The sequence below is a fragment of the Triticum aestivum genome, chromosome 7A (genome assembly GCF_018294505.1).
Source record: "Triticum aestivum cultivar Chinese Spring chromosome 7A, IWGSC CS RefSeq v2.1, whole genome shotgun sequence".
NCBI lineage: Eukaryota > Viridiplantae > Streptophyta > Magnoliopsida > Poales > Poaceae > Triticum > Triticum aestivum.
Window position 1 is genome coordinate 425,278,765 of NC_057812.1, and position 9,109 is coordinate 425,287,873.

Here is a 9,109-nt window from a genome sequence, read left to right on the forward strand (position 1 = left end):
GGTAGATTGTTTCCTATATAGATTGTCCTGCTCCGTGGCAACGCACGGGCATTCAGCTAGTATATATAGATGGAAGAGACAGTCATCCAAACCATCATTTTGAATCGATTTGTAAAAAGTTGAGTGTATTTTGAAAATAAAAAGAATAATTCCATCCAACTTAACATGAGAAAATAAATTGACCATGATAAACCCCAGGTCAACCAAAAGAGCACAAGTTTTCCTTTTTCTTTCATTCATTTGCGTGATTTTACATCTGGGCGGGAATTTTCACAAAATGCAGCGACATTCAGTCACCGACACCCTTTCCCCGCCCCGCTAACCCTTTCGCCAGCTTTTCCATTTCCCACCTCTAAGAAGTTATTAATCCCATTATACTACACGTAGGCACACGTGGACGACCGCGCGACGATCCATCCAATACTAGTATATGTATGGTACAACATGCGAAGAAATCAAGGCCGTCCGATTGAGAAACACGAACGGACGGACAGGCGCGTCGCGTGGTCAGTCAGTGGAGGCACGACTCGGCGTCGGCCATCTCCACGCCGTTGACGCTGCCGTCGGCGCCGGGCCGTCCGGCCTTGTACTTGTACCACCTGGCGGCGAAGAGGTAGACGACGAGGTTGGCGAGGCAGACCCCCGCGAGGAGCCAGTAGAACTTGTAGAGCTCGCCCTTGTTGAGGTCGTCGGCGATCCACGGCCGGCGGTCACCCGTGATCTTGTGCACGACGGTGACGAGCGCCGAGCTGACGAAGAATCCGAGCGAGAGCGTGCTGAGGAAGAGCCCCGTGCTCATGGTCTTCATCCCCTTGGGGCACTCGCGCAGGAAGAAGTCGAGCTGGCCGATGTAGGTGAAGGCCTCGCCGGCGCCGACAAAAAAGAACTGCGGGATGAGCCAGAAGACCGTCATGGGCACGGGGGCGCCCGCCGGGACTGCGGAGTCCCGAGCCACGCGGAGGCGCTTGACCTCTACGAGAGCGGCGGAGGTCATGGCGAGGATGGAGAGCACGAGGCCGATGCCGATCCGCTGGAGCGGGGTGAGCCCGTGCGGGTTGCCGTTGAGGCGGCGGGATACGGGCACGACGATGCGGTCGTAGATGGGGACGGTGAGGAGGATGGAGCCGACGAAGAAGACGGTGAGGGAGCCCGCCGGGATCTGGAAGGAGGGGCCGATGTGGCGGTCCATGGTGGTGGCCTGCGACACCGAGAAGGTGGTCATCTGCGCGTACACCGTCCAGAACATGATGGTCGTCGCCCATATCGGAAGCATCCGCGCCACCGTCTTGACCTCCTCCACGTCCGTCAGCGTCGCAAGCTGCCACTTGGTCGGCTCGCCAGCGGGGTCCGAGTTGATCGCCGCATGGTCCAAGAAACTGCAAAGATAAGTTGAGGTCTATCAGAACAAGAACTAGTACTACGGTTATACGTTTTTCTTTAGTTTTACATAGTATAAAGAAAGAAATGGACAAGGATCACAGTGCAAATCAAATCAACTTGAATCGATTGAACCGTCTTTGTTTAAATTCAGCAATTTGAGAAGCTAAGTCGAGCAGTTGTCTAGTGACAAGTTTCAGAAGCTGGTGTCTTCAGAGTTGCACATCAGACATGATAATAAACCACATAAAAGAAAATATTGCTACTATTAGCTTCAGCAACAAGTGCTGTTTCGTATCAGAAAACTAAGTACGTAGTTTGAAAAAATACGGTTCATACATGAGGCATTGGATTTTATTTTAATTGACACACACAGAGACCATGCGACGTTCCTTTCACTTTTGGCCACTACAGCCTGTGATGCAACGAGTGCAAGCTAAAAGCAGTGGTCACAGCTACAAGATTCTGCAGTCGGATGGAGACACGGATCAAAAACAACAAATCATCCTAGGCCGAGCATCTACCTACGGGTCCAAAGCGAAGAACAACCAAGTTCTTTGGAAGGGAATCGTCGACAGCTAAGTAGGAGTATTCAGAGTTTTATCTCTCTGACCCGAACTTGATAACGGGTCATGAATGTACTACCTCCGTTTCAGTTTACAAGTCCTACGCGCATACCTAGGTAGCCAATTTTATCATCCTAATGTAAACTATATAACACAAAAATTATACCTTTTGAAAGTAGAAACTCCGAAGTTGTTGATATATTTTTTATAATATATGACTTGTATTAGGTTGGTCAAATTGATAACCTAGGAGTACGCGCACGCCCTGTAAACCAAGAGAGAGGTAGTATGTATCTATGGAACATACAGGGATTAAACAAATAGGTTTAGGTGACCGACAGCCAATTAGCATCACCAGGCACAAGACATGTTCTGTCCAGTTATTTAGGGAAGGAAACCTGTGTGTTCATGATGATTATGCTACCCCAGGTAGAACCTGGGCCAGCTTAATCATGTGATGATTATGATAATAGTATTCAACAAAAGAATCATGTCAGCACCATATATGGAGCTGAAATCATGGGCGGGAACTTGTCAAGAAACCATTATCCCCAAAAAGCCCTCCAAATAACCCTGTCCGTGTCAAGGTCGATCGGCATGGGGAAAAAATTATAAGCGTCCACCTCCACACGTGAGACACGACACGCGGCCTTTTTGCAAAGGAAGCGAACAGCGATGGACCGTTTGTTTGTTTATAATCATATATATATATATATGTCAATTAACAGTGCCCTAATAGGAGCGGCTAATTAACGGTGGGATTAATGAATAACTAGGTGGTGGATCTGGTTAATTTCCCCATCATCTTCATCAACCTAGACAACCATTTGCCGAGAGAGGGCAACCACAAGCAACACATGGGTTTAGTCCTTTTAGAGGCTATGATGAAGTATGGTCCATGGGATTGGGATGATCTCCGGTGCTTTTCCGAGCGTGAACAGGAGAGATGTGGCGTGGATCCCAGCTTCCAACTGAGCCATGGCAAAAAGGAAGGGCAGACGCATGTGAGCGAGAAAGGTTTGCCTAGATCTTCTTGTCCCCATCAGCTAGCACCACCGGGATGGCTAAGCAACGGGCAAATTTACTTTCCTTTCGCTGCTAGTAGAGTAGTACACACGAGACACGACGTACCACTACTACCACTAGTTCTTCTTCTTCCTGTGTTGTGTCTAGGGGTTTCTTCTCTTGTTGATGGGCCTTTTCGTTTTTCCACTGCCCCAATCACGCAAAGCTTTCGGTACGCACACGTCTCGGTCCTCTCCTCTGCAGAAACACCCACCCCACCTAATAATTGAGGTGATTTCCGTCTAGCTCTCTCTACTGGCCTACCGTGGGCGTGGAGCATTAGCAAAAGGAGTTTCGGTCAAAACGTGTGTGTTTGATTTGATAACAACAACATAAAATATTTCAAGACTTGTGCAGGTCATATTTCATTTCCAAGTGAAATTCACCTAGCTTGTCAGGCACAAAAGACTTGATTTCCGCTTGTCAGAGACCTACGATTTCTGTACAGTACTCCTATATAGGAGTAGTGCCTGATTATGGGGTGACAATGCAGAGCTGCTTTTGCTGATAAGTGGTAATGACATGTGTGGCTCTGAGACTAGCTTAACAGTTGTGGAATAATAATTCTCCAGTATAGTATTGGTGTTAGAGAAGCCGTCGGTTGCAAAGGACGGAGTAGACTCGAAACACAAGGCCCATTTGGAATAGCCGTCCTCGGTTTCTTGGCCGTCTGCTAAATGCTGACTAGGTTTCGTACACAAAACCCTATAACTACTTACTAGTCTGGTCAAATCAGGGCAAATCAGAGAGTTTTTGCCTTTGCCTACCGACCAGGCTCGAGAGCAGAGCCCCCGACCCCGATACGATCCTCCTTCCCCACCGTACATGACCATATCTCCAGCAGGGACGCAGCTTCGGTGCCTACCCACATGTCATGAACACAAAGATAGATGTCTTAAGGCACCGAAGCATCGTCCCTCCAGGAGCCAGCCTATCCCTATCTAGGAGTATGTACTACTCCTACTATCCAGCATGAGTCCAGGTGCATGTAGTGCGTCCCATCAGGCGTTTCTGAATCCGTAACGTAGCACATGACATGACACACCGCACTTGCAACACCTCTTGTATTCTTGCAGGGAGGAGGCTTGGGTGCTTGCAGATGGTTCCACGGGACAGGACAGGACGGGGGCAGCCAGGATCAGTGGACCGATGGAGAGGAGAGGAAAGAGGGAGGGGACAGGGGCACGGTGTACCATCGCTATTGATATAGAATAGTGGCAATTATTGGTATTGGTACGCTGGTTGCCAAACTCGCCATTTGTCGCCTGCCAACCATGGTTATCCTTTCCTCACTCGCCCTAAACACACCAGTATGCAAGTGGATCGGCCCGGCATGTCAGTAGGTCTCTCTCTAGGGGGTGAGAAAATGTAGTACTAGCATTTGGCTGGCTGCCCTAGCCTGGGCCTGGGCCTGGGCCTGGATGGGTCGTTTTCGTCCTAGATTCACCGTTGGCGCGTGGTACGCAGGGCCAAGTTGGGAGAAAATGATGAACGGATTTGGAGGGGACAGGCTTGCGGTGCAAAAGCTGAATCTAACACCAACTTGCATTCCTTCCATTCCAAGTGACTAGAGCTTAGAATTATCAACTTAATGATTAAGAGACACTAAATTGGCCAGCCTTATTCCTCTGCTCTTTATTGCACTACGCTACGAGCTTCTTGTCCACTAGTAGCATGCTGGGGGCAGTCAACAGTACCATATGTGGTCTCTATACTGGCTGGACTAGTATTTCTCACGACTTCTAAGGCCACGCATGCAACTTTGACCCATGTCATCCATGATTATCATAATAATCTACTGGAGTAAGTAGGAAATGAGTTAAGCAAGCAAGAGAGCGTGCACCAAGTAGTAACTCGTTAGCTTACCGGAACTGCTTGGTGTGCGGGATGCGCTCCTTGAGCTTGCTCTTCTTGGTCGAGGCCCCCTCGATGGCTGCCACCTTGCCCACGTCGATGTCGTAGAGCATGGAGGTGTCGGCGGGCAGCTGGACGCCGCGCTTGCGCCACGCGGCCACGACCACGGCGGCGATCTGGGTCAGCGGGCTCCCGGCCAGCTTCTTGAACCGGTACCTGCGGGTGCCGGCGAGGAACACCACCAGCCCGGCGGCGATGGAGACAGCGCAGGCGCCGTAGCCCCAGGGCCGGCCCAGGTTGTCCTGGACGTAGACGAGCACGGTGACGGCGAGCAGGGAGCCGAGGCTGATGAAGAAGAAGAACCAGTTGAAGAAGCGCATCATCTGCGACTTCTCGGTGCGGTCCGACTCGTCGAACTGGTCCGACCCGAAGCCGGAGACGCTCGACTTGAGCCCGCCGGTGCCCAGAGCCGTCAGGTACAGCGCCAGGTACAGCACGCCCAGCTGGGCGCCCGAAGCGCGGGAGCAGGTCCCTATCCCGCCGCCCTCCGCCGTGCACGCCGGCGGCCGCAGCCCCGGCGCCGCCGTTGAGATCGTCAGGATCGTCACGCCCTGCACGTACGTAAGATGCTTCTGGATTACTATCTATCGCAACTATTACTCTGTACTTAAGAGAGAGATAAAATTCTTCCTTGCAAAGAAAAAAAGATATCATGGGAAAATTTCAGATTTAATCTCATGCGAATTACTGATCTCCGAATTAAGAGGATGAAGTAGTAGTCCTAATCATCCACTGTGGCATACGGAGGACCCATAGTCCCATACGCGATCTTGGAAGCATATATTAGACCCATGATGATTAAACAGTGTTGGTTTGGTGGCCGTTCTTTTCACAGCAGTATATCGATCGAGTTAATACGTGTGTTCCACTTGTTAAAAAAAGGAACTACGTATTACAGATTGATATTTCTCTTGTTTTGAAGAGACTAACTAACAACCTACCACCAAAAGAACGGGATCTTTTATTTAGGAAGAAAAAAAGGGGTCAAGCAGTTAAAACTTGCACGGCGAGGGAGAGGGACGGCAAAGCAGCAAAGTCAAAGGTAGGAGAGGAGTACTCACGGATGCCTGGATGGCGGTGAAGATGGCGATGGTGAGGTAGCGGCCGAGGAAGGAGTCGGCGACGAAGCCGCCGAGGAGGCAGAGCATGAAGGAGGTGCCCATGAAGTTTGTGACGACGTTGGCCGCCTCTGCGTTGCCGACGTGCATCGTGGCCGTGAGGTACGTGACCAGGTTGACCGCGATCCCCAGCGTGGTGAGCCTCTCGTTGAGCTCCGCCACCAGGATCATGGAGGCGGCGCCCCAGCGGCCGGTGGTGGACCGGGCGGCGGGGCGGCCGCGGTAGTCCCACGCGTCGCCGAGGACCTCGGCCTGCGCCGCCGCATTGGTCTGGGGGAGAAGGCCGACCATCGTTGCCGGCCGGCGGGGAGGATCTGTGGTGCGGGTTGGCCGGTGTGTATGTATGTATGGGGGTGTGTGTGTGGCGGGTTGGAGGTGGCGGGCGCGGTATATATACCCGCGGGCGCGGCAACGGCGGGGGTATTCTGGGCAGAATCTCGTGCTTCGCCTTTTGGGGAAGAAGAAAGAGATGATTTGTTTAGCTGGGGACTCTCCTCTCCTCTCCTCTGGACGAGGGTGATTATATTATACGTATGCAATAATAAGAATGATCTAATCTAAATTATCTGCGCTGAGATAAGGGCGGTTGCGGCTCCTTCCCTTCCCTTCCGTGGGAGGATAAGGGAAGGGCAATTGGTTTGGTTTTGTTGGGGTTGTGGGGGTACGTGGATGGTTGATATCGCTGGGCGGCAACCGGCCGCCGGCTTCTCCACACTACACGGCCATGCCTATCGCCTATCGCCTATCGCAGTCGCAGCGCACGCACACGTCCGCCGGTCGCACAAGGGTAGATGAAAGTAATCGACCAACATAAGGTTCAAATTCAAATCAAATTACCACAAAGAAATAGAGGTAAAACTCTCTTTATAAATGATCACATCAACTAGCAGATTTATAAATGAACCCATCAACCAGCACAAGAGTTGGACGCGCTTTGCTGCGTCGTTGGTATTTTTTTAATACTTCCATACTCCCTCTGTTTTAAAATATAAGAGCATCTACAGCCGGGCTTGGCAAATCGAACCCCTCAAACGCCCGCGGACGCGACCGACAGTGACCGGTCAAGTCTTAAATATTTGATTCTACAACCGGATACCTCAAACTAGAAACCTCGAATCCATATTATTACATACATACAATATGATACCTAATCAAAGCGGAACTCCCTTGGTTCTACCGTGCACATGTCCGGCGGCCAGCTGTGCTCCCTAGAGTGTTGGTCCGGTCGCCGTCAAGGTAAAGTAGGACATGTGACACGGCCGACTCACGGGACTCAAGGTGCCGCCGTCTCCCATGCCCTACTCTTCCTCGTCGGAGCGCGGAACCCGGGCGGTGCCGGTGGACGTCAGATTGACGATGGAACCGTCCTGCGACGAGCCGACGACATCCACCACGACACGGTTGCGGTGCCCGGATTGGTGCACCATACGGGGCGTCGAAGAATGCAACTCTACCTCGCCGACGTCCACCGCCGCGAGGGCCGCCGTCGCCTCCCGTGCCCGCTGCCTCACACGGTGGGCACGGCGCACCATGTTTGCGCCGAACAACACCCGTGGTGCGTCCATGGCCTCGACGCGCCAACGGAGGGGTTGCGTGTTCACACTAGTACCATTACGTGCTATACAAGCGGTTTATCACCTTTTCGCGACAGAGTTTTAAACCGCCGTCTTGCCTGTGTGCGTGATAGGGGGTCCTTCCCACACGATCTAGAAACCGTCGGCGATAGGCGAGCGACTACTGACAATTTCCGTACAGTAAACGTATGAGAAGTCATGGCCTATCCCACACGTTAGGCCCTGATGTTACGTCTGATCGGAGAGATATCCCAAACGATTACGCGGCTATACTCGTGTAGAAAATATGGATATCACAAACATTTAATCTACGAATATGTTTGTAATAGGTATGTTATCGCATGGAGTTAAAAACTGTAAAATCTATGTGTTGCCTCTTCTATCGTCAATGTGTCCATTTCATAACTGTGTGCGATAGATATTACTATCACACACACGCTCCATATATGCACCGTTTTATTTTTGTACAATTGCAGTTTAGTTTCTATTATTTTACATCATTTATAGGTAACTAGTAAATGATAGAAGCTAAACTACAATTGCACAAGTGATGTACAATACTACTCCCTTCGTTCCTAAATACAAGTCTTTTTAGATATTTCAATATGAACTACATACGGATATATATAGACATAGTTTAGAATATAGATTCAGTCATTTTGCTTCGTATGTAGTCTATATTGGAATCTCTAAAAAAACTTATATTTTGGAATGAAGAGAGTACAAGACATGGGATGCGGCTAATCTGGATGGCAAACAACATCGCCCATTGTGGACCTGCGTAAGTACATGGAAAGACAATGTTAACTACAACAAGGTTAACATCCACCAAAAATAGCAAATGGTAATAGAACGACAGCATCTGTAGTGATATCTTTATTGCGAAGAGTAGCATAGTAGCAAAGGGATGGATTAAAAAGGGATGGAACTGTGTACTACGACAAGTTTAACAACAACCTAATTCAAGTATTGTAAGTTTGTAACTAATATTGGTGAAATTGAGCTGGACAGTTCATACTTGAACATCATACAGTGTGCAGTACTGAAATAAATAAGACACATTTAACTACAGACAACCTGGTATAGACATTGAAACTAGTACTGATAAAATTGAAACTGACAGAGTTAAGCATCGCAAGGCAAGTGCTGCTAAAGTAGAGAATGGCACAGTTGCCTATAAAAAGATAGGGAAAATAGTTAAAACAGGTTAGGCGTGTTTACGACAACATGCTTAATACATCAATCATATAGAACATAGCCATTGCAACTGGTATTGGTAAAATTGAACTGGTCAGTTCATACTTGGTAAATCTTGATGGGTAGTTGCTGGGGTACTTCATCTAGGCCAGAGTCCGCCCAAAGTATGCGGCGTCGGAGGCGAGGTGTTCTTCCGGGTCGAAGCGTGGATCAGTGCCACTAACATGTGTAACTACAAAAAGCAAGTAAATGTTACAAGCTAAACTATAATTGCATAAATGATGTAAAATACTATAAG

The 9,109-nt window shown here is 49.6% G+C and overlaps 1 protein-coding gene across 1 annotated transcript; it reads right to left on the reverse strand.

Moving 5' to 3' along the window:
* Positions 1–208: 208 nt before the first annotated feature.
* LOC123147354 (protein NRT1/ PTR FAMILY 6.3) lies at positions 209–6,534 on the reverse strand. Its single transcript, XM_044566585.1, has 3 exons — positions 5,984–6,534; positions 4,875–5,473; positions 209–1,376 (listed from the first exon to the last, which is right to left on the reverse strand). The coding sequence occupies exons 1-3, from the start codon at positions 6,329–6,331 to the stop codon at positions 512–514; spliced, it is 1,812 nt and encodes a 603-aa protein (XP_044422520.1). The 5' UTR covers positions 6,332–6,534; the 3' UTR covers positions 209–511.
* Positions 6,535–9,109: the final 2,575 nt, after the last annotated feature.